The 25,520-nt window shown below is 37.3% G+C and overlaps 3 protein-coding genes across 3 annotated transcripts; 1 reads left to right on the top strand and 2 right to left on the bottom strand.

The window, feature by feature from the left end:
* Positions 1-206: 206 nt before the first annotated feature.
* Positions 207-1,370, bottom strand: LOC137749384 (protein BIG GRAIN 1-like C). The gene has a single exon (XM_068489510.1). The coding sequence runs from the start codon at positions 1,368-1,370 to the stop codon at positions 207-209; it is 1,164 nt and encodes a 387-aa protein (XP_068345611.1).
* Positions 1,371-8,306: 6,936 nt separating this feature from the next.
* On the bottom strand, positions 8,307-12,806 carry LOC137745104 (protein Brevis radix-like 4). The gene is made up of 6 exons (XM_068484988.1): positions 12,705-12,806; positions 12,226-12,589; positions 11,748-12,130; positions 10,205-10,340; positions 9,603-10,003; positions 8,307-8,728 (listed from the first exon to the last, which is right to left on the bottom strand). The coding sequence occupies exons 2-6, from the start codon at positions 12,358-12,360 to the stop codon at positions 8,650-8,652; spliced, it is 1,134 nt and encodes a 377-aa protein (XP_068341089.1). The 5' UTR covers positions 12,361-12,589; positions 12,705-12,806; the 3' UTR covers positions 8,307-8,649.
* Positions 12,807-16,647: 3,841 nt separating this feature from the next.
* LOC137740498 (phospholipid:diacylglycerol acyltransferase 1-like) lies at positions 16,648-21,283 on the top strand. Its single transcript, XM_068480354.1, has 7 exons — positions 16,648-17,463; positions 18,127-18,349; positions 18,479-18,762; positions 18,895-19,192; positions 19,356-19,615; positions 20,158-20,649; positions 20,826-21,283. The coding sequence occupies exons 1-6, from the start codon at positions 16,994-16,996 to the stop codon at positions 20,639-20,641; spliced, it is 2,019 nt and encodes a 672-aa protein (XP_068336455.1). The 5' UTR covers positions 16,648-16,993; the 3' UTR covers positions 20,642-20,649; positions 20,826-21,283.
* Positions 21,284-25,520: the final 4,237 nt, after the last annotated feature.

The raw sequence follows: 25,520 nt of genomic DNA, 5'->3' as shown, positions 1-25,520 counted from the left end.
CTTTTAATAATGTTTTCATTGCTTTCACTTCTTGTCAAATTAATCTTTTGTTTGCTTAGACATATAATCTTAAACCAAATTATTAGGGTGAACTCCAAGAAATTAACAAGTAAGACAACCAATAACTTCCCCGAGAATTTGGAAGTAGAAACCCTTAATCAATTTGCTCATATTTTTTTCACAAAAAAATAAAGAAATATAGAAAATTACAACAACCCTTGGGCAATAGCTTGATTGGTTCTGAAATTAGTAGTCTCATACACAGGAAGTTCTTCCATGTACCTTCCAACCCCAACTGGATGATTCAGCTCAAAAAGATCAGAACTTGAACAGCTCTCAGCATCATGATCACTTTCTTCATCATCTGCATTGTCGCAAAAACTTCTCACCAAATTTTGACTAACCGCCCCAGTCTTTCTGTAACTTGTTGATTTTGTGCTACGATTAAATGTGAGCAGGTCTTCTGTTCGACTCTTACCCGGTTGAATCAGCTTATCATAATTACCAGGACAAGCCCTTGCATATTTTTGAAAAGAGGGTTTTGGCATCAAGCTTGGGTCTTCTTCAAACACACATTTGAGGTGGTTTGGAGGCTGAGAATCCTCACCAAGAATCTCACTCACTGGGTAAAATCTAACCGACCTTTTCATGCCATTGCTCGATTTTTTCGCTCTTGAAGACGGTTTGCTCAAGCAAGACCTTGAGAGAGTAGAAGCAGAAGCAGAAGAAGAAGGACAAGCCGATTTCAAATTCGACACATTCTCTGTAATGGTCACATCTTCCACAGCTCCAACATAACACATTTTTGGCTTCTTGACATTGCCGGAATTGAAAATCGAGTTGATGAAGTTCACAATCCGCCCGCCGGGCGAAATTGGTTGCTTCATTTTCTTCAATTCTTCATAGATTTTCAAAGCTCGTAGCTTCGTCTTTGAAAACGCACTTCCTCCGCCACTCTCACTCTTTTCCTTCTCCTCAAATTGCACGAACCTCTGCTCGACCGCCTTCGGTTTTGTTCTTGATCTGTAGCTCGAATCTGTTTCGGAAGACGAAAATGCAGCTCCTGAGCTCGACTCCGAGGAACTCGAAGCGGAGTTCGAGAACATGGAGCTGTGAACGCTCTGCTTCTCGACCCAATTCTCAATCATAATAGCCCTTCGAAGATTAACCTTCTCATTGTCTCCTTTAGTAGAACTGCTCTGTTTCTTGACCATTGCAGTCGACTCTCGAACATAACCCTGATCTCCATCTCCACCGCTCGATTCATCAATTGAGCGGTAGATGGAGTCAAGTAGCGAAGAAGAGAAGGATGGGTTTCTTCTTCGCCTCAAAAACGTTTCTTCTTTCGGTAACCTCTCCCTCGCATACATCTTGATTTGCTTACACAAAATTTACAGAGAAAAAACGGAGTTTTATAGGCCAAAAACAGAGGAAACAGAGAGAGTGTGAGAAAAGCAGAGGACAGTGAGAAATAGTTTAAGAAGATGTGTTTGCTGGAGTGTCTGCTTAGAGAATGCCAAAAGCTGCAAAGGGTTTTTTTATAGAATGCAAGTAGATCATGTGAAAAAACAAGAAAGAACAGGAAGAGGTTGCAAGTTTCCTCTGTTTTTTTATAACATATATATGTAAGCGATGATTATCCTGGTGGTTAGGGTCTTTTTTTAGTTGTACGTTGAGTTCAAATCCTCACTCCTCTCAATATAGCTTTAAATAGTACCATCGCTTGTAATAAAAAAAACATAAATATTATCTCGATCTGACTTAGGAATACAGGTCACTCATCATTAGATTTTCTATTATAATTAATAAAAAGTCTATCCTTAAAAAAAATTATATAAAAAAATTCTTAAACAACTTCCTTTATCTAAAGTGTGACTTCTTTTTTGTTTTTTGTCCTTGTAGTATAAAAAATGTCCTCAATAATAAGAAAAGTTGTTTAAGTGTTTATCGATAATAGAAAAAAAGTTTTGTCATGGACTTTTTATTAGTTCTTCCTTGATATTAAGGGCGAAAGGGAAATGAATGTGATTTTCTTATTTTACTTAATACTTAATAATAAATCCATGAGTTAATAACTATCAATCTTTAATCACTAGATGACTAAACGAATGAAACTCGTTTTTTATAATCTATATGGTTTTGTTCACGTGTCTTTTTTAGTAGGGTTTGTGTACAACAAAGAACAAAGTGTTGAGATTGGAAAGAAAGAAAGGCACATAGAGAAGTAGTAGGATTTATAGGAATAAGTTAGAAAGAAAGTGCCGTGCGTGCGGGTGAATTATGGTATTTGAAGGTCTTCCAGGTTGGCCTACTTTTTCTTACAAGTTACTGTTAAATTTCTTTTTGAAGAACAAAATTTCTGTGTTTGGTGGCAAGTGGTAAACTTTATTGATTCTTTCTTTTGAATGGTAAGACTAATGAGTGCAACATTTGGTTTCTTTTCCATTTTCTCTTGCTCGCCTAAGATCTTCGTTTTGAATACACGTGAAGTTCTTTTTCATATGTGTTCTTAGATTAATTTTATAGTAGATTAATTATCAATTTTTATAATAATTGTTACACCGAAACAATATAATTCTACGAAGTGATTAAATTTTAAAAAACCTCTAGCATGAAACCTTCCGTTTCCTCCACATCCCTTCCTCTGTCCATCTCTCTCCATCGTTCACTTCCCTTTTCTCTTCCTGAGTTTTTTTTGTTCTTTCCTTGTCGCGTAGGAAAAGGGAGAGAAATCTGTTTCAAAATTTTCACCATTGTCGAAAAATTTCATATGAAAAAAGGGTTCATGAGTTCAAGAAGAAGGAGATTCTAATTTTCGAAACCACACAATATCAATATTTTTTTGTTTTGTAACTAACTGGGTTTGGATATTATTGATAAAAGATTGGATGAAATTGGATATGTAAAGTTATTAGGGCTTTACGCAATTTGTTGGATTTAAATATTCAATGAGAAGATTAGGTTTTGCAAATAGAAGGGATTCAACATGATGTGAAACTTTATTCTCTCTTTATTTTATTTTATTTGTTTTATCAATTAGTATTTTGTCACATCCTGGCCCAGGCCCCCACCACAACCCGGGCCCTACTCCACCGTAGCACGATATTGTCCGCTTTGAGCCCCTACTACACCCTCACAGTTTTGTTTCTGGGAACTCACACGAGAACTTCCCAGTGAGTCACCCATCCTCGCACGTTACTCGCTTAACTTCGGAGTTCCTATAGAACCCGAAGCCAGTGAACTCGCAAAATGTCTCATGCTACGTAGAGATGGGAATATACATATAAGGCTTACAGGATTTACTCCCATGGATGATGTGGGATGTTACAATTCACCCCCCTTAGGGGCCCGACGTCCTCATCGACACACTTCCGGCCAAGGATTGGCTCTCGTACCAAATTGTCACATCCTAGCCCGGTCCCCCACCACAACCCGGACCCGACTCCACCGTAGCACGATATTATCCGCTTTGGGCCCCTACCACACCCTCACGGCTTTGTTTCTGGAAACTCACACGAGAACTTCCCAGCGGGTCACCCATCTTGAGATTGTTCTCGCACGTTACTCGCTTAACTTCGAAGTTTCTACAGAACCCAAAGCCAATGAGGTCCCAAAAGGCCTCGTGCTAGGTAGAGATGGGAATATACATATAAGGCTTACAAAATCCACTCTCCTGGGTGATGTGGGATGTTACAATTTTGTTTCCGAATAACATGAATGATTTAAGTTGATAGTTTAATCTACCGAAGGCTCATCTAAAAAGGACCTCACAGGTCCTCAAAATGAGGACCTTAATAGAACAGTTATGTTTCACAATAATATAGGGCTAAATTATACAATGAGACCATTATAAATTATAATATTATGGTATCAAATTTACCATTTAAGGCCCTAAAACTTTTTACTTAGAAAATGAATATCATTAAACTGTAATATTAAGTGACAAAAAGAAAAAGAATCAAAAGTTGTTAATCATCCAAAATATATTTCTTCCTTATATAAACTACATATTTAATATGCAACTCTGGTTGTCATCCAAAATTTTATGAAATTACCATTCAAACCCCTTAATTAAAACTGAATAGAAATAAAACTTATGAACAATTTGGTAATTACAAGAACACACATTTTTCCTTTAAAAAAAAAAACGTTACCTACATGTGATTTTAACCTTTTTATATTAAAAATTAAAAATAAAAACCTCTCTCCCGCTACCACGTTCTCTCACTTTCTTCCTTTCTCCTTCCTTCAAAAAAAAATGTTCACACAATTTATGTTTGGCATATGCTAGTGTTCTTATTAAAAAAAAAGAACAAATGAGTGCATGATGATTTTTGAATCAGAAATATACATAACTTACAAATTACATTCTTCAAATTTTATTTAGATATAAAACTGTCTTAATATCCACAATACTGCTTTTAATTAACAAATTTCAATAACACTTGAAATCTTTATTGTGTTATTAGCATAATAGAAATGTTAATAAAGGGTTTTTTAGCTAAAATGGTTCCTGAGATTTGCATAACACATCACTTTAGTTCCTGAGATTGAAAATCAATAGAAATGGTCCCTAAGATTGTCCACCATCCATTATTTTGGTCATTCCGTTAAAAACTCCGTTAAGTGTCTCAAAGCTCTTGGCTGGAAGTTCAGGCAATTTTTAAAGCTTCGTAACTCAATTGTTTCTTAACCAAATTCGACCCATAATATAACAAAATGAAGATAGTAAAGTGTAGAACAAGATTATACATATTTGGAAGCCCAATGATTGCCGGAGATGCCGGAAAATAGCCTAAAAGGTGACTGATCCGCAGGAAAACTAAAAAGTTTGCCGGAAACTGGGTAAAATTTAAACATTCATAACTTCTTCAATACTCAATGAAATCAAGTGATTCAAAAACAAAAATTATACTTCTCAACGAGAAGAAGAGAATGGTACATTTATCAACGGCTAATTCGCTGTGGTTTGGCTTGAAAACAGCTCAAAAGTGGCTAACTCGAGACCAAGACATCCACTTTCAAGCCGTTTTCCAGCCAAACCATGGCAATTTAGGCGTCGAGAAAGGTACCATTCTCTTTGCCTTGTCTAGAAGTATGTTTTCTTTTTTGAATCACTCGATTTCGTTGAGTATTGAAGAAGTTATGAATGTTTAAAGTTTACCCAGTTTCCGGCTAATTTTCCAGTTTTCCGGCGGACCAGTCATTTTTCAGGCTATTTTTCGGCATCTCCGGCAGTATTGGGCTTCCAAATAGGTATAATCTTGTTCTACACTTTCCTATCTTCATTTTGATATATTATGGATCGAATTTGATTAACAAACAATTGAGTTACGATGCTTTGAAAATTACCCAAACTTCCGGCCAAGAGCTTGTAATATCCCAAGAATTTATTATCGAAGAAGAGAAATATTTGAAAAAAATATGTTGTGCTTATTTATTGTAACAGTTTTCATATGAAGGCAGTGAACTTCATTACGAGTTTGTAGCATCTTTGGAATCAATTTTCAAAGCTCGAACGAACTTTCAGTAGAACCTTGAATTTAACGGATGAGAGAGTGCAAAATGGCAGATGAGGAGTGGATGGCCTTGACACGTGGCAGCAACCAAGTATTCCAGCAAAGGGGACGCTGGTTCTCATCTGCACCACGTTATTACATGGCAAACCCTAGAATTATTTCATGTTTTTTTTTTAAACCTTGGTATTTTGTGGCTGTTACGAAATTAAGGGAACTTGGTGAACTTGAATGGTGATTTGGTACTTAGAGATCATGATAAATGGGTCTGGACATGTTTTGGGATTGAAAGACAGGAGGAACCAATCTGGAAAATAGCCATGAATATCACTATTCACGCTGCTGGGACCAAACTGAAATATAAGTTTCAGATTTGGGGCCATTTTACAGGTCTCTAAAAGTTTGGGGCAGTTTTGTTATTACCCGAAGGCTCGGGATAAAACTGTGATTTTAGAATTGTTTTGGAGGGAGATGTTTACTGTTTTTCCAGCAAGGCAGCATGTATATAATTGAGAAATTTTTGAGGACTCAAATAAGAGAGAAAAATGTTTTAAAGGTCCAACTGAGATAAGGTGATGTTAAGCCTAATATCGGAATTATAAAATAAAGGAGTTTATATTGGTTGCTAGATATAGGGATTATATAGTGATATAGTTTATTTGTTAGAGCAGGAACTCTAGTTACCGCAACGGTTGTGTTTAATCGAGGTGTTGGTAAGGGACATTGTTTGCTTGCTTTGGACTCTAGGTAGGGGAAATACGACAGACTTTTATAGAGATTGATCTTATTAAATTTCATGAAATGTTATATTATTGTTAATATTGATGGACTTATTGGGATTGGATGATAATTGGTTATGTGTGTATCATGGCTTGATTCGAATGTTCATAGAGTTGTAATTGTGAAATGTTCTTGGAATGATGTTTCATTGGTGATATATATGGAATATGAAATGAGATTAATTGTGCATCATTCATGATGTGTTATGTGGTTGGAGTTTCAGTGTTGAGAAAGAATTGGAAATGTGGGTAGTTGGAAAAGATCTTTTGTGTAGTTGAGCCAAACTCTTAGCAGGTACCAGGTCTCAGGCTAGCCCACAGTGCACAAATTCTTTAAGGGTAATTCGGGACTGGCGACGAAGGGTTTTGGCAAGATGACTAACAAAATGGGAAATTGGGATGATTGAGTTACAGGGGTTAATTTGTATATTAGAACGTACGAACCACCACTGCAGAGGTAAAATGCACGGTATGAGACGTGCAGGTCCGCATGTTTTATTATATGAATTAACGAGTAGAGACGAAGAGTATTGCATTGCACTCATGCATTGTTATTGATAATGATTTGGTACTTGATTACATGATTTTATAACACGTAATTTAGTATTGTCAATTACTGTGATAAGGTTATGTCCCTACTGAGTTTTGGAAAAGCTCACCCCTCTCTTGTTATGCAGGTTTACAAACTAAACGGTCTAAGAGGGTAGACGGGATGAGATCGGATTAAGTGTGAGGATATAATTTTGTATTTATTTATTTTAGTATTGTAAAGAATTCTCGATTTATTTTTATATGAAATTCACACTCTGTTATTTCAATTTTATTTTATTTATTTAGTTTTTAACTCACGTTTCGAATTTAGAGTTATTTTTATTACCGACGCCGGGTTCGGGACGTGACAGAGCTTTAGGACATTTAATGGAGTTTTTAACGAAATGACCAAAATAATGGATGGTGGACAATCTTAGGGACCATTTCTATTTATTTTCAATCTCAGAGACCAAAGTGATGTGTTATGCAAATCTCAATGACCATTTTGGCTAAAAAACCTTAATAAATACCCAATATCAAATAAGACTATAGCAATATATTCAAAAGACTACGCTGTAAAAAAAATTATGTCGACAAATACAATGTAAATAATTTGTACAAGACAAATACAGATAGAGTCTTGTAACTATCTCACTGGAATATAACTTTAACATATTTGATTTTCACCGGATTATAGCTTTAACATATTTGATAGTGCCATAACACTTTGATTATATAAAAAAAACTACATCGTGTTTAATCCAATCCTCCAGCATTTGATGAAATTCCTTTGCGATCATTTGTAAGTTCCATGAAAACCACATTTGAACTTTGAAAATATCTCCAAACCGGTCTTTTGTAAGTTCCATGAAAACCACATTTGAACTTTGAAAAGATCTCCAAACCGGCCATGAATATAAATGACACTACAAGCGTATTAAAGCTATTTAATTCTCACCAATATCTTAAAATAATTTCAATAACGTTTATGAAAAAAAAATATAGGAAAGAGGTTACTTGAAGTGAACGAGAGACATTTTTTATGAAATGCTTGACAAGTAGTCTACATCTTATATATGTTAAATCCTCATACAATTAACATGACGTGACACGTTCTTTGAGTGAAGCTACATCCACAAAACATGTTCATAAGAATTTTGCATATTCATTTACTGTAACTAGAGTTTGTATAAGCATGTAGAAGCAGACGATTTGTAGTTCAATTGCTTAAAAGTACTTGCATTTGCATCCGAATTCCTAATGTCGACTCTTCTCTTGGCACCATCATTAAATTTTTACTTCACTTTTGGCTTCTCTTTTTTGTCTTCTTTTTTTTCAAATCCTGGGCTTCTCTTTTTTGGTACGACCAATTTACTTCCCCTCCAACATTTTCACAGCATATAAAAATGCACTTAACTTTTGTCCAAAAAAAAAATGCAGTTAACACAAAAAAGAAGTGCCACAGGAACGATCGAACGAGAGAAGAGAACATATCCTTGATTTGGTATTGACCGATACACATGTTTTTAACTCCTGAACCGAAATTCAGATACAACTGAATCTCTTCATCCACCAATAAACAGAAAAATTAACAAAATTAAGACTATGACCCAACCGCCCCCCAACCAATCCCGTACGTATATTTTGGATCATGAACAGGGGAAGCTTGATATTCATCCCTCCGAACGTCATGAGTTGCCATTGGCACCCATTTAGATATCTCTATAGACAAGGCTTTACCAGTATGGAAAAACCGAAAAAGAAAACCAATCCACGAAAGCAACACCTCCTCAAGTTTTCTGGAAGCCACCCGATTTTCTCAATCACAAGTATTGTTCGTGTATCCTTGCCCGATTCTCTTCCCACCACAATCTGGCATGCATCTCCCCAAATTTCTCTCGGCTGCACCACATGAATACGAAGGGAAGTCAAATATTCATGCCAAAGTCAATATAATTGCAAATCATGACAATAAACAAGCACGAAAAAAAAAAAAAAAAAAAAAAAAAAAGAGAAATGCATTTCTACACTCGAACATGTTTAATGTTAGACATGTACCACCTAAAGATGAAAGGCACTAGTGGAAGCAGAAATTATTGCAGTAATATTGATGTCATATAGTTGATGATAGGGTTTCAGATCACTGGCAATTTAAGTCATAACTGTCAGTAAGCTGAACCTCAATTATGATATAATGCCATGTAGGGACCCGGTGTTGAAAATCAGCCTACTTGACAAAAGAAAAGCATTCACTATGCTCGAAATCTTGCAATGATTCTACAAAGCTACTGCAATGAACAATTATCGTGAAGTCAACCTTAGTTGCAACTTTGAATCCCTGTCCAGTGAGGATTACAAACATAAGCAATCCGATGGATGTTCACTAGATGGGCCACAAGAATTGTAAAATTTTGAGTCCAAATCATATGCACAACCGTTTTGATAAAACTACAAGTATACATTGGTGGGATTATGGTCGTTTTTTGGGGGGGGGGGGGGGGGGGGGGGGGGGGGGGGGGGGGTTGGGATGGGTGTGGGGGTTGGTGTAAAATTGATTAAACTTACTTATTTTAAAGAATACAACGTCGATAGGTATGCATCGCAAATTTTCTTCATAAATTCCCTACTCTTTTGGGTAGTTGATAGTCTAACAGAAACAAGTTGATGTAACTGTACTCAATTTCTTACTAGTAAACGGTTGTAGCCCGTTGACCAAGTTGTGAATTCAAATAAGCAATATTATACTAGAGCTGCATTGAGTTGTTAAGGACATTACCTGAATCTGACCCGTCTAAGCTCCCGTTTGCCCCCTGGTAATGCTCTGATAGTGATGTAAACCCCTGGCTCATCCTGTTCAACCCATTCAGTCTCCATATCGCTGGCATTGCTGATCGATAGCTCCCCTGAGCGATCTGCCTCCCTTGATGAACTACTTCTGAGAGAAGCATCCATGGATGATGTCTCTGTCTTGGTCCCGCTTATGCTGGAGAGTTTTGGGGTGGAATTGACACCGCCTGAATCGCAGTAATGGCGGGACTGCATTGGGTGATGATCAAGCGAATCTGATGATGAGTAGCTCATAGCCATCCCTGTGGGACGATACAGGTTGCGAGGTAAGCGTTCTCTGGTTAGTGGTGGAGTTACAGGGCTGGCTTCAGCAGATTCCATCTTTGAACTCTGCAACAAAGAGAGGAACAAGACATCACTCATATGAAAAGAAAACAACATAACTTATCATTGAATATAATACTCTGTAAGTACTAAGGCTGAACTAGAATTGTCATCAGAAACCTAGTATTGCCTTCAGATAACAACATAGAATTGCCATTGTAATTGAATTGCCACAATGCTATTTCTCATACATAACTTGGGGCTTACCTCATCTTCTGATCTAGCTGGGGTTGGAAGCGGGAAAGCATTCCGGTTAAACCTTTGAACATTGTAAAGTTCCATGACCCTATCATAGTTGTCAGCCCACCACCTCTGAGCTTGCCATTTGTTGAAAATCTCTCGACTAGCAAGAGAACATAAAACAAGAATTAAGAATCCCTGATGTCGTGAAATTACAGCAAAATAAGCAAGAACAAGACGCACGCCACAAGCACAAACCAGCTTGAAAACATTCGTTTTCTGTAACTAGGGCATTATGATCAGTTTTGCAATAATTAGCAAGAAAGAATCTTACATTTCTTGTTACTAGAGTTTCATTTCTTCCACTTGAAAAATCGCATGTTACTGTTAAATATGTTACGCCACTACGAATTGGGCGCGCAACGCCTTTTGACAAAGCGGATCAAAGTGAGAACAGAACTCCAAAAAAGGCAAAGCTATACTTGGGTGCACGGAATAAAGTGGTCTCCCATGTTGGCCAAATTGGCTTTTCTAGAAGTGCCTAACCCATCAAACCCAATAAGTGCTTTTTTCAAAAGCGCATCAATACAGAACAGAATCGATTCAAATACTAAATTGACATGAGTGCACATGACCAAACAAAACAAAAGCAACCCCATTTTTGTTTTTGTCTCTTCGGCAACAAGAAACCCACTGTTGTTAAAATCTAAAGTTGGATGTTCACATTTTGTCACGTACGTAGTTTTCGGAATCACAGTAGTCCTTCTGTGTCGCTGTAAAATTTTAGGGGACAAAAAATGGAAGAAAAATAATGGGAGCAAGAAAAGACAAAGGCAACGGAGACTCAGGCAGGCGTGGTAGAATTTTAGATAAAGAAATCTAAAGGGCTTCCCCGACATGACGACACAATCAGTGAAAAAGCTTCCTAACGCAATCAAGAGTGGCCCACCCACCACTTCAATCCTCACCATCACGCCTCTCCTTTTGGACTTTTCTTTGCTTTGCCATCAGGCGTGAATTTTACTGGCCCCTGTGGGGGCCCATCCCGGCCCCACTTAAGGGTTCATATTGAATAGAGCGTTGGAGGTGCATAAGGGCATGTTTGGATGTGGACTAGCAGCTCTCAAGAAAACATAAAACGTTATAATCTGTATTTTAGTCTATTCGACTCTACAGTCCGTCTAGGGTGAGAACTATCATATCGAAGTTTTTCTCGTACACTATGGGTTTAACATGTTTAGGAAGAGGTAGTGGCTTAAGTGTAAAGAGAAATTATCTTAACAACCAAAGTAACATATTCAAATTGCCCGTCCTCCTATATTGCTTGTATTTTATTTCTAAATTTTGAAAATTTAGATTGCAAAATAAGATTATATGAATTCTGGAGTACATTTAAAAATAAAAATAAAAACCAATTGCCAATTAAAATTTAAAAAATAAGGAAAACAGGCATCCAAACATCACCTAACTTACTGAAGCATGACAAAAATCAAATCCCAACACCCACCGTTGGATCAGAATCTCCGACTGAAATCAGACCGTCTAATTTTTTCGAGGGAGATTTATTTACCTGAAGCGAATGCTCTTGAGATCGTTCCCGCCACGTGGCAGGGAGACGAAGGTGATGAGAACACCGGGTTCCACCTGGGCTACCCACTCCTTGGGCTCGCGCTCTTCCACGAACACGACTGGGTCGACTCGCCGTCCGCTGGCCGAGTTAGGCGTCCCCTCGCCGCTGGAGATCCCCTTCAGCCTCGCCTCCATCTCCTTTCCCCAAGTCCTCGGTGTCGTCGAGCTCGAGCTCCCGGTCCGCCGGTAAGACCACCTGAACCGGTCCGAGTCGGCGTCCGACTCGCCGTTCCCCTTGAACCGACTCTGATTCGCCGTCACCGGCCCCACGCAAGGGGCGCAGTGCCTGTAGGCTCCGGACGCCTTCAATGCCATGTCCTTGAGCTGCAAAATTCGAACCGCCGAAACCGCCAATCACAACAATTCAGGTCGATACATACATACCCGTGTACGTACAGGTTAGGGTTTCGAGTTAGTACCTGAAACGTGAGCGACTTAATGGCGGCTTGCTGCTTGTGACTGGAGGAAGCCGGAGTGTTGGTGGAGTCGGACATCTCGGGCTGACTCAGTGAGTCGTCGCCGAGTTTCTTCGGACGAGCTATGCACGTCAGCATTGCGATTGCACCGCGCACACTTGGTCTTCGTAGTTCCCAGAGAGAGGAGAATCGAAACGGAATGTTGTTGCGAAACGAGGTCGTTTCGTGTTGCCCGGCGCCGGACGGATGGAATTTGGAGAGGAAAAAGAAGGCGTGGGAAAGGAAGGGCGGGATGAGTGAGTGCTGCAACTGTCAGCTATCAGAGAGACGACTGAGACAGACTCCTTAAATGCCACCTTAAATTACCCTACCAGAAAGAAGATTCCCTCATCAAAATTTATTTAGTTAGAAAACATAAAACATGAATAATAATTATAAATTGAATTAAATTAAAACAAAAAAAGAGGGTAAGAATTACCTACCAATATTATAGTTTCAGTGTCATCGGAGTTAATGGTGATGTGGTAGTGACGAGTGAGGAGAGAGACAGAGAAGAGAGATGGGGAAAGAGAGAGGAGTGTGGTGTGTTTTTTTTTTTGGCTCGAGGCTCGTTGATTGGCTATAACGGGAAGCCGGTGCTTTAACCGGGTACCGGGTGTTTACCGGCTTGGATTATTTTGGCTTTTTAACCAAAATGCTCCTGTATAAATCATCATTTTGATTTCTGAGTTTGTCTATCGTCAATTATTTTGGTCAAATTTTTGTTAAATAAGAACCACAATGACTACCTTGAATTTAATACACAATGGCTCGAAATAATTTGACAAAAATTAAGGATATTTTTGTTATTTTATTTTTATTTAATAGACATTTTTCATTGAAAGATAAAATGATTAATGGTAAAAAAACTCAATAATCGCTTTTATTGATTTCAAATCTCAACTATCATAGTAAGGAATTATGCTGTTCTCATAAACTATTTTAGCCAAACAACCTTAAGTTTTTTGGGGCTCCATTTCCTATTTGTTTGTGGGCTTCCAGAAAGGCCTGTTAATACCATGTTGGTTTGGAAGTCCAAGATCCAAGATTTGTGGGCTGCTGTTGTGGATGTTTGACCAAAGATGGTTCAACATTTGGTTTGGATTAGTTGGGAATCACATCACCATAGCAAAGGCAAAGGGGCCAGTGATGCTTGCACGTTGATTTTGGACCAATAAAATCAGTAAGTTTTACAAGTTGGGTGGAGCTGTTTAGTTACCTTAACATATGGAGCTCAACTTACTTAGAACATACAACACTGTTATCGGGGTGTTTCGCGTCAATTATAAGATATTAAGTGTTTAGAGAAAGAAAAAAAAAAAAAAAAAAGTTATGTGGACGATGTACGAATTCGTTTATTTCTCAAAAATAAATGATGTTACAAAGTCAAATAATCTCTCAACTCTGCGGTATGGGGAGGGGTAGTGAGTCTCATTCAATGTCACGTTCAACCTCATGCCAAAGAGTTGTAGCATTAAAAAAAATATCTAACAAAAAATATGGTAGAAACGTCAATTATTTCTTAATCATGTCTTCTACTTCACATGTGTTAGTCTTTTACATTAAGGATAAGATGTTACGAGTCTTTGAGATTAGTGGAGAGACTATTGTCTTTAGCCAATAGGATCCTCTCCAGATCCTCTTTGTGAGGATCTCGGGGATTCGTGAATCGTGTCAATTCATCTTAGGATTAGGCATTTTAATCAAATAAAAAAACTAACCAAACTGCGCCGAACCGTACTGACGGTTTCATTTTTTTTTTTTTTTTTTTTTTTTTTTTTTACGGTGGTTAAACCGAACCGCATTGACCTTAATCCGTTTGACAAGCGATTTTCAAAATTCTTTGGATGCGGTTAATCAAATGGACCCACATATATTTGTTTTATTTTTTAATCATAATTAATACATGTAGTAATATAAACAATTAGTTATTTACGAATTACCATATATCCACCATATGAAAATAAAACCTAATTAGTTTGAGAATCCCTTTTCCTTTCATTCTAAAAGCAAACAACAAAAAAAAAAAGGCAACCTTTTTGTGCCTAAAAAGCACAGAGGAACGAAATTATGAAAGAAAAATAGGGGGCACTATTTGGAGAAGGTAGCAGCTGCTCTTTGGTGCTCTCCTTGGGCTGCATCATTTATATTTTCCTTTGAGCAATCACTCTTATTGATGCTATGTTTTGTACCTTTTGGGAAAATAATTTGTTATGTATTTTTGTCTTTACACAAATCGAAAAGGGTAAATTACATTTTCATACCTCAGATTTGAGATCTATTTCAATTCCTTACAACATCTTCAAAACATTTCACTTTCATACCTTAAGTACTATTTTATTTCAAAATAATACCTCCGTTACATTTTTCATCCATTGATCCGTTAAGTGCTGACTGTGGGTCGCTCTGTGTTTCATTTTTTTTTTTTTTTTTTTTTTTAATTTTAGGTGAGAAAATTCAGGTTTTGGGTGGGATGGGATGAGTTTTTGGATGGGAGGGGAGGTGAAGAGAGTGGAGGAGAGGGAGGTGGTTGGGATGCTTGGGAGGGAGAAGAGGGGTTGCGGGGGTGGGGTGGGTTTCTGCGTTTTCAAGTTTTTTTTTTTTTTTTTTTTTTAATTCATGTTTTAATTTTTTTTTTTTTTTTTTTGTCACGTGGCAGACACGTCAGTATTTAACGGATCAATGGATGGACAATGTATCGGAGGTATTATTTTGAAATAAAATAGTACTTAAGGTATGAAAGTGAAATGTTTTGAAGATGTTGTAAGGAATTGAAATAGACCACAAACCTGAGGTATGAAAATGTAATTTACCCAATCAAAAATCGACCCAAAACAATCCGTCATTGTCGATTAACCAACCTTATCAGTTTTAGCCCCAGCTTGGTCAGTTTCGGTTTGCAATTTTGGCCCAAACGACTAGGTCAGTTTGGTTTCAGTTTCGGCCCAAAATCGATCCAAACCAACCCATGCCCACCCCTAATTCATCGTACATCGTATAGTTAGTTTTTGTCAGGTACTGTTTGTGTTCAATTTTAAATAAAAAAATTTTAAATGATTTATGACTGTACGATGTATGATGAACGGACACAATTCATAGATCCCTGAGATCTTCACAAAAAGGCTCCGAAGAAGATCCGAATTCGCATCTAGAACACAAGTCACATGAAGGTGCAGACTTGCAGTATGACTTTGGATGGTATTCTTGAATCCCAAAGTTTTACAAGCACCAAATATTGTACCTTTTCCTTTGCCCTAACGGGTGTTAGCTCAGATTTGTCAAAATACTGTACCTATTTCTAGAAATGAACACTATCATTATTTCTAGAATTGAAACTTGACACTATTTATAAAACTGAACATATCCACTGCAACTATTTATAGAACTAAATACTGCCATTATTTTTAAAACTGAAACTACCACTATTTTCAGAACTAAACACTGGCACTGCTATTACTTTTAGACTTAAACACTACCACTATTTTAGAACCAAATATGAAAGTACCAATTTTGAGGAAGAGGATCAAACTTCTATCTTGAGCTAACGATCAATTTAGTTAGGTTTGGTCGAAAATTGGCAAAAAATGCCGGAAAAAACGTCATGTTTGGAGAGCTCGACCTCCCTGGACATTGAGTTTTAACTTGTGGGTCTTGTATTAGAAGAAAGAGAGCGTCAACACAAATTTGTAGCCTTTGACCTTGCACGATTTCATTACTGTATGAAAGACTTATGAAGAATCTAAAATTGAAAAGAAGAAAATGAGAGGGATTGAACACGGGACGAAAAAATAAGACGAGTTGAACAAAAAATATGAGGGAAAAAATCAAAACTCGGTCAATTATTTTGGTTGGGCCAGTCTAATTGATGTAGTTTGATGTTGGATTTTGTCTTAAATATTAAAAAAAATTATCAAGATGTTCCATTAAAGGTAATACTAGGAAAACTAAACTTGTATACAAAATTTGCAAATTAAATGATATGTCACTAATAGGAATGAGCACATTTATTTACACTAAAATAAAACTTTCATGTCCTTTATTAAAATTCAAAATTTTGAAACTCTTTTCATTAATTTTTATTTTTAACTGTATAGTCCATATTGTTTGATCTGGATTTTTCTTCGAAGTGTCAATAACAATTTCCAAATAACAAAAGCCAATAATATTATAGAGATAATTATATTGTAATAAAGGACTTGAAAATTATGTTATTTGCTCATCACCCAATAAAAAATAAAAACATTGTTACTCACACACTTTTCATTATCTAATTATTTTTATTTCATTTAATTTAACGGTCAAAAATTAAAAAAGAATGTCAGATATAAACATAGATGTAAGTAGCTAAAACAAAATATTCTGCTCAAATAAAGAAGTCAAATTTAGTAATTTAATTTTCTTTTCATGCCCGCTAGGACACAGATTCAAAGCAAGGAAAACGTAATCCCAACTAAACCGCCGTCGGGTACTGCCAGGCTCAGTCCCTCCAATTTTCTAAACACCCAACCAAAAGTACACAACCAGTTCGCCAGCCAATCAGACGCCTCCACATCGCCACTCGCCGGCGAAAACCTCTTTCCTCCACCGCCACCGCCGTGTATAAATATAGTAACCGTATTTCTCGGGATTTGGGTTTCGATCAGCTGCTTCGCTGAGCACCGGGGACCAGATAAAAAACCCAGTTACTAATCAGAGAGAGAGCATTTAAAGCCGCCCACATTTTTCTCCCGTTATGAAAACGATGTCGTTTCTTAGACGGAGGAAGGGAAAAGCCGCTTCCGACTCAGAGCCACCGTCTCCGCCGATTGACGACAACAGCGAGAAAGAAAAGGAAACCCAAGCGCAGAAGCAGCAAAAGCAAAATCACAAGAAAAATGGCGGGGAAAAGCCGCACAAGTGGTCGTGCGTCGACAGCTGCTGCTGGTTCATTGGGTTCATATGCTCGATCTGGTGGCTCCTGCTCTTCCTCTACAACGCAATGCCCGCCTCGTTTCCGCAGTACGTGACGGAGGCGATAACGGGTCCCATGACGGACCCGCCGGGGGTGAAATTGAGGAAGGAGGGGCTCACGGCGAAGCATCCGGTGGTGTTCGTGCCCGGGATTGTGACAGGCGGGCTCGAATTGTGGGAAGGGCATGGTTGTGCTGATGGGTTGTTTAGGAAGCGGCTGTGGGGTGGCACATTTGGTGAATTGTACAAAAGGTGGATTTTCATGCTAAACGTGATTACTTATGGATTAATTTGATTTGGGTTTTTGGATTTTGAGCTGTTTGTTGATTGTTTAGTTAATTTGGTGTAGTTTAGAAGGAATGGTGTCATATGAGGAGGGTATTGTGTTTGATACTTAAAAGGTGATTTTTTTTTTTTTTCCTTAAACAATGATGTTTTTGTATGTTTTACTTAAAAACTGTAATGTGCAAAGCAGTTTAATTAGTGAACCCTTGAGTTGATTAGTTGATTTTGCCTTAATCAGTGCTGTTTACGATGCGGTGAGGTTGCTTATTTTACCAGTTTTTTTACTTAAAGCTGTAAGGTGAGTTGATTAGTTAGTGTTGTCTTGAAAATATAGTGCTACCTAGTTTAACTTTATGTCAGGTATAAAAGTAGATTGAGAAACTTTTTGAATTGTAAATGTGAAGTAAATGTATTGGGTGCTTGTTAGAGTGTGGATGTTGAACTCTCATTCATTTTGCCTTTATATATCAGAAAGAGATATGAGTTATTTTGTGCTCTAAACATTAATCGTTGGGGTGTATAACCTTGATCGAAGTTAATTTCCCTTTTGTTCTGAAGTTTTAGAACATTGTTGGTGGAATTGAATCTTACATACGTCGTGTTAACCATGTTTCCTTTCATCTTTTGCAGACCGTTATGCTGGGTTGAGCACATGTCTCTGGATAATGAAACTGGACTGGACCCTCCCGGTGTAAGGGTCAGGCCTGTTTCGGGCCTTGTGGCAGCTGATTACTTTGCACCAGGTTATTTTGTCTGGGCAGTTTTAATTGCAAATTTGGCTCGCATAGGGTATGAAGAGAAAACAATGTATATGGCTTCATATGATTGGAGAATATCGTTTCAAAATACTGAGGTGTTGTTTTGTAGCCCATTTAGCTTCCTGTAATGGAAATTCATCAGGTTTCTTCGTTCATCGTAGCATGATGGATGTTACCATGAAAAATGGCTTTTGTTTATTTGTCTGCTTGATTGCCTCTGTCAGGTTAGGGACCAAACTTTAAGCAGGATAAAGAGTCACATAGAGCTTATGGTAGCCTCAAATGGTGGTAACAAGGTGGTTGTTATTCCTCACTCAATGGGTGTTCTATACTTTTTGCATTTCATGAAGTGGGTTGAGGCACCAAGACCAATGGGTGGTGGGGGTGGGTCAGATTGGTGTGCGAAGCATATTAAAGCTCTAATGAACATTGGTGGACCCTTTCTAGGGGTTCCAAAAGCCCTTGCGGGAATTTTCTCTATGGAAGCCAGGGATATTGCAGTTGCCAGGTTTTTCGCATTTACTTACACAACATATTAGTCTGCTAGAAACGTGAATTATGGTTGTATCCTGATTTGTCTAGTCTGCTAGAAACATTTCCCTACTTAGGGCCCTTGATCAAACGCTAATCTTTATTACAGGGCTTTTGCACCAGGTGTTTTGGATAAGGATGTTTTTGGTCTCCAAACCTTACAACATCTGATGCGAATGACCCGTACATGGGATGCAACCATGTCAATGATACCAAAAGGCGGGGACACTATTTGGGGTGGCCTTGATTGGTCACCTGAAGGATACTGCAATTATGGTGCAAAGAAGGTGAAGAATAACGATACAAACAGTGAAGTTGAAACCAGAGTAAACTATGGGAGGATTGTATCGTTTGGGAAAGATGTAGCAGAGGCAGATTCCTCCAAGATTGAAAGGATCGATTTTAGGGTATTTCTCTGTTCTCAAGTAGAATTAACCATAATGTGGAAGGCATTCCGTTAGAAGTATATATGCCCTCTCTCTGTACTGTCTTATCTTTTCTTAGAATCCCAAGATAAATACTATGGTAACTGTTTAACGTGTCTCAATTTGACTTGTGCTTCATTGGCAGGACGCTGTGAAGGGTAATTACCTTGCAAATGCTACCCATTGTGATGTATGGACAGAGTACCATGAAATGGGTGTTGGTGGTGTCAAAGCCGTTGCAGATTACAAGGTCTACACGGCAGGATCAGTTTTGGATCTGTTTCATTTTGTTGCTCCTAAGCTGATGGCACGTGGGGATAATCATTTTTCGTATGGGATTGCCGACAATTTGGATGACCCAAAATATGAACACTACAAGTATTGGTCGAATCCCTTAGAAACAAAGTGAGTTTTCATCTTTTTTGTGTTGTTCTATCAGTTCTCCCCCTCCTCTCCCAACCCCCCAAAAAAAAAATGAGTTATATATTAAACTTAATCTAGTTTTCCATGTTTTGGTGATCCTTAATTAGTCAATATTAATGCTTTTAATTGTATCTGTACGCACCATTCTCCAATGCCCTTACATGCTTCATGATGAACCCTTAAGTATTGCCAAGGTAGTAAAAATATTCACTTCGGTGGTTTCGGGAAATTCCTGTCCAATGCTTACCCAAAGTGTGTTTCCAAAAAAAAAAAAAAAAAAAAAAAAAAAAAAAGCTTACCCAAAGTGTGAAAAAGTCACGCTTCAAACGTGCCCTGTATGTTTCAGTCAAACTTCCCATTTTCGATCAAAAAGCCTTATACACTTAAGTTTCCAGCTCTTATTATCATAAAATAAACGCTTCATTTGTTCATGCATTGTTAATTTAGCTGTTATTCTGGGCTTGTGTTCACTGTTTAAGCAAACAATTTTAGTGTCGTGCGTGAACTTCTGACTGCTTGGGCAGATTACCAAATGCTCCGGACATGGAGATCTATTCTATGTATGGAGTTGGAATCCCGACCGAAAGGGCATATGTATACAAGTTGACTCCTAGTGCTGAATGCTACATTCCCTTTCAGATAGATAACTCAGCAGAGGGTGGAAGTGAAGACCCTTGTTTAAAAGGTGGAATTTTTTCCGCTGATGGGGATGAAACTGTTCCTGTTCTGAGTGCGGGCTTCATGTGTGCTAAAGGTTGGAGGGGTAAGACACGATTCAATCCTGCGGGCATCCCTACTTACATAAGGGAGTATGATCATGCCCCTCCGGCTAATCTTCTAGAGGGCCGGGGCACCCAAAGTGGTGCTCATGTTGACATAATGGGAAACTTTGCTTTGATCGAGGATGTTTTAAGAGTGGCAGCAGGTGCCACGGGACAGGAATTGGGCGGGGACAAAGTGCACTCTGATATTTTCAAATGGTCTGAAAGAATCAACTTAGATCTCTGATTTACATGGTGAGTCATAAAGCTCCCTCTCTCTCACGCCTTTGCACGCACATACAAACGATACGGATACAATCACATGCACCATTTATCTCTTTAAACTACCTACATTAGGGTTGAAGCTACGTTGTCTGAAGGCGGAATACTATATTCTTGTGTTCACTTGCCTCGTTCAACCTTTGTTTCAGGTAATCCGGTGCATCAAGATACAACTGATGAATTATCGTCTTCCAAACTGGCGGTTGTGATTATAGTACTAGTTCATGTTTTTCCCTTGAAGCCTAAGAAATGAATAGCAAATTTTGCTGAAACACACACTTTCAAGATTATGTTGTCATCTATCTGTACTCTGCAGTCTTGATGGCTTCAACGAGGCCCGAAACGGCTTCAAGGATCGGATCCCACGCCACGCCGGGCTCCTGCCAATTCAGGTAGCTAACTTTTGCAGTTGATATATAGCTCCCTGTAATTTGGGATATTCAATTAATTTGTTGGATATTGCCAAATAAATTATTTAATTGATTAATGTATTGCTTCTTCAGTTCTTCTATCTGTAATTATGTAGTATTTCACAGCTCCTCCTCCTCCTTTGATATTTTCGTGAACATATTTACAACCTTCTGGAAGATTTTTTCTGTTTTCTTTTCTTTAAATGTAAATCGCTATTATTATTACTTTTTTTTATCAGACGAAATTTTAAACTACTTAATCATGTTAGAATGGGTAAGTAAATTTAAGAAATTGGTTAAAACGATCAGAAATCAAATTTTAATTGTTGAACTCATCAAAATTAAATATATGGTCGCAAGGAAGGACTGATTATTGACGATAAATTTCACTCCGGTTCTCACCTCTTCCATACCGGATTGAAGCCGACGGTCGAGGTTTGCTAGTCGGTGTCAGCCATAAAAACCATAAGGATCCTCGCTGCTGTGTTTGCGCTCCTACGAATGGGATTCTCTCCCCTCCTTCCCCTTCTCTCACAAATTTTTTTCTTTTCTTCTCTCCACGAAGATGAAAAAACAAAATGAAATCTTGAGCATTTGAACAAGAGTGGAGGAAAGGAGAAGGAAAAAAAAGAAGGGAGAGAGTCATTGTCCGGCTCCTAATACTCAACCGTTGAAAAATATACTAGACCCTAAGTATTTGTTTGGTACTGAGGTGCTTTTATAAACAGTGGATATAAAAAAAAGCTGAGCTCAAAAAGGTGTTTGGTAAACACTTAAAAACAGCTTATTTTCACAGTTTTGGGTGAAGAAAAGCTGAAAACATGAAGCAGCAAAAATGAGCTTATTCTCATAGCACAGCAGAAGCAGTTTTTTTTTCAAAGTACAGAAATACCAAACCAGCTCTAAGACTAGGTATTTTAATGAGGGCATTGCTCTCGCTGTGTTGAGGTCGAATTCAAATTCGAACCCAGTTTTGAGCACTTGATTTAAGAGTAGCTTTTTAGCCAAAATGATATTGGTATAACTACTCACCTTGGTTACTAAGATTTGAAATCGGTAGAAGTAATCCCTAAGTTTGTTCATAGTCAATCATTTTGGTCAGTTTGTAAAAAATCTTTGTTAATTAAGGATCAAAATGACGAAAATACTCTCAATTTAATAAACAAAGAGCCAAAATGATTTGACAAAAAACTAGGGTACTTTTGTTATTTTATTCTTATTTAACGGAGACTTTTCATAGAATGACCAAAATGATTAACGGTGGACAAACTTAGGGATCACTTCTATTGATTTCAAATCTCATGACCAATGTAAAAAGTTATGTCAATCTTAACAACGATTTTGGCTAAAAAACGTTAAGATTATTCAGTTATCGAAGCCCAAGACCAACCCCTCATATCAATACCACCTTAGATGTGGGGTCCTTGATTCGAACACTTGGTCTTGGAAGCAGTTGAACGATGTGATTTTACCTTACGAGGGTTTTCTTCGACACCAAGTCACCTGTTTCAGCGTGCGGCGCGCTTTACTGGCATCTCACCAACAATCAAATACTGGCTTTCTACCAAGACAAAGACGCTTGGAAAACCTTCGCCCTACCGCATTCAGTGCGCAATGATCAGTATTGGAAGTACAATCCGGCCGCTTGCCAAGTTCGTCTAGCGTTGGTTCGCAAAGAAGACCAAGAGTTCATGATGTTATGGGTAATGGAAAACCAACAATCGGACGGTTCCTTCGGTGCCTTACAGAAAGCCCGGTAGAAGGCATTTCCAGCCACAATCAGCAACCGTGCAACTTAAAATTCATGAGACATTTCCTCTACCTTGTTACGCAAGATTTAGGTCAAAAATAAGTTTACATAGTATTTAATTATATTAAATTTAATGTAAACTACATCAGAACACTCATAGACAGTATATAGAATCATTTATGAAAATGATCACGGTACTTTATAAGTAATACAAAGAGAACGACTTGCCTTGATTCGCAAGAAAGACGAAGAATTTATAGAACTACGAGCGATTCAAAACTATAACAAAAAGATATAGAGCGATAATGAGAAATTCCTACTCATCAAAACGCTTAATAAAAGTAATGTTTTCGTGCTCTTTGTAACAATGATGCTGAGCTCATGCTCGAAACTTTCGACAAGAAAGCGGGTTCTTATAACTTTCAAGACTCTTGTTTGAAGATAGGCGCAGTACTAGAGAGATGGCGTGATATTTTCATGTTGCATTCTGATGATGAATGTACTGACTTAAGGAGTCCAATACAGAGTAGGATTCTCTCATATTCTCTTCCTTCCTATTTGAACATCACGTTAGGCTATATCAACATCTTATATTAATTTTTTGTTAAAATAAAAAAAAAATGTAAGAGAAAATAATGAAAGAGAAAGAACGAGAATCCTCATTCGTCTAATATTGCACAAAATATCATCTCATATAATCATAAAACTTATCGCGATGATTTGAGCAGTCATTGGTCATTGGTCGTCGGCGCACATCACATTGCACTCTGATGATTATAGTCGTCAAGTTATTTCGACATTTGGACGTGATTAAGTTTAGCCAGAATCATTGCGCTACTGTTTGAGTTTTGTCGTTGATGTTATCTGTTTCCACTGTATTGGATATTAAAAAAGCAGGTCGAAGTCAAAGAAAAAAAAAAAACAAAGCTATCACATCATAACTCGAACACCAGCTTTTTCCATCTTATCCTCATCTTGAATATAACAATTGAACAATATTTATTTGATCTTTTATTTTATTTTTTTTAGTACATTAATATTTTTACATTAGGATGATAGAGAGTTTAGTTAAGCCATATAATAAAAAAATTTATTTTGTATCGAATACGTCATTCATAAAATTTCTTACTTTTAAATAAAAAATAATACTATCAGATCATATTAATAAGTGGCTTTGATTGATCTTTTATGTTTCCCTTTCATCTGAAGAAAAGTATAATGCTTTTAATGTGGTTGTTAGGTGGCTGAATGATGTGTGTTGGGTAAAAAATATTAAACCTCATCCTAATCACGTCTTAGGTTGACGTGTTTTTTCCTTTGTAATTATCTAATAGGAACTTTAAAAAAAAACTCTAAATATTGTTTATTTTAATGAAAAATTATATTTTTATATTAAAAAGTTAATTATTGTACTATTTATTGTACTCTTTATTTTGTCATTATCGTTAAAACTAAAAATTAAAAACTTTTAAACTATTTTCATTAGTTTTCTTTATTATTTATTATATAAGCATACTTTAAATATTTTTATATTTTTCAAATTTGAAAAACAAACGAGATATAATTTCTTCTGTAGAATCTTCACCAGGGAAGCTAACTCTGCTGCGGCGGTGCGCGAGAAACATTTTCCAGTCAGATAGAAGCGGCGGCAGAGTTAGCATAAGATCTTGGTTGTCCTTAGGGCTGGTTTGGTATTGCTAAGCTTTGAAAAAAAAACTGTTTCTGCTGTGCTGTGAAAATAAGCTCATTTTTGCTGCTTCATGTTTTCATCTTTTTTTCACTTAAAACGGTGAAAATAAGCTGTTTTTAAGTGTTTACCAAACACTTTTTTTAGCTCAGTTTTTTTTATACCTACTTTTTATAAAAATACCTTAGTACCAAACCAGTACTTAATCCCAACAGCTTCAAAAATCCTATATATTTGTTTGTATATTGTGTTTGATTTCTAAAAACATTTAAGACAAATTAAATTACAACTTCCTCTTCTTACTTATTTTATTTTCTTCTATCATATTTGTCTCTTTTTTTTCTTCTCGTCATTTTTGTTGAAAAGCCTTGGCAGTTTTCAACATTACTATCCAATATCCTGCATTCACTCTCAATAAGCCTCAACAAATGTCGACATAAACTTTCAACATATGTTGACAAGAATTAGAAGGTGTTTACCAGGTGCTCGATAAAATAGCCCAATAAACCTTTTTAGTTGATATTATAACTTCATTATTTGAAAATACTGGCTATGCTAATGGATAGAAATGTAACATAAAATAACACGGGCACATTTGTGATGGCGTGTGGGAAAATGTGGGCGTGGGAAACGAGATATTTTTTAATGTGACTGGAACACGGAATAATACATTACATGTTATTATACTAATGATGAAATACGTATACTAAAAAATTAATAACTTGAAAAAATACAATTTCTCACAACTTATTTAAAAACAAACGATGTACAGTTCATATCCCTGTCAAAATAAAAAATCTTCTCGTGGAAAACAAGTGAGGAAAAACAGTGAAGGGCGGCTGTGATAGGGAAAGTGTATGCAGCCAAACGTTGAGGGTGCGAATGGGCCCACCACCAATGGAGAAGACGAAAAGGACGAAAGCTTCAAAAATACAAGAAAGGTTGAGAGAGAGCGAGAGAGAGAGCGAGAGAGAGAAATGGGTGGCAAGTGCTTTTA

The sequence above is a fragment of the Pyrus communis genome, chromosome 1 (assembly GCF_963583255.1).
Source record: "Pyrus communis chromosome 1, drPyrComm1.1, whole genome shotgun sequence".
NCBI classification, from domain to species: Eukaryota; Viridiplantae; Streptophyta; class Magnoliopsida; order Rosales; family Rosaceae; genus Pyrus; species Pyrus communis.
Note: the sequence above shows the minus strand (reverse complement) of the source record. Positions and strands in the feature narration are given on the sequence as shown.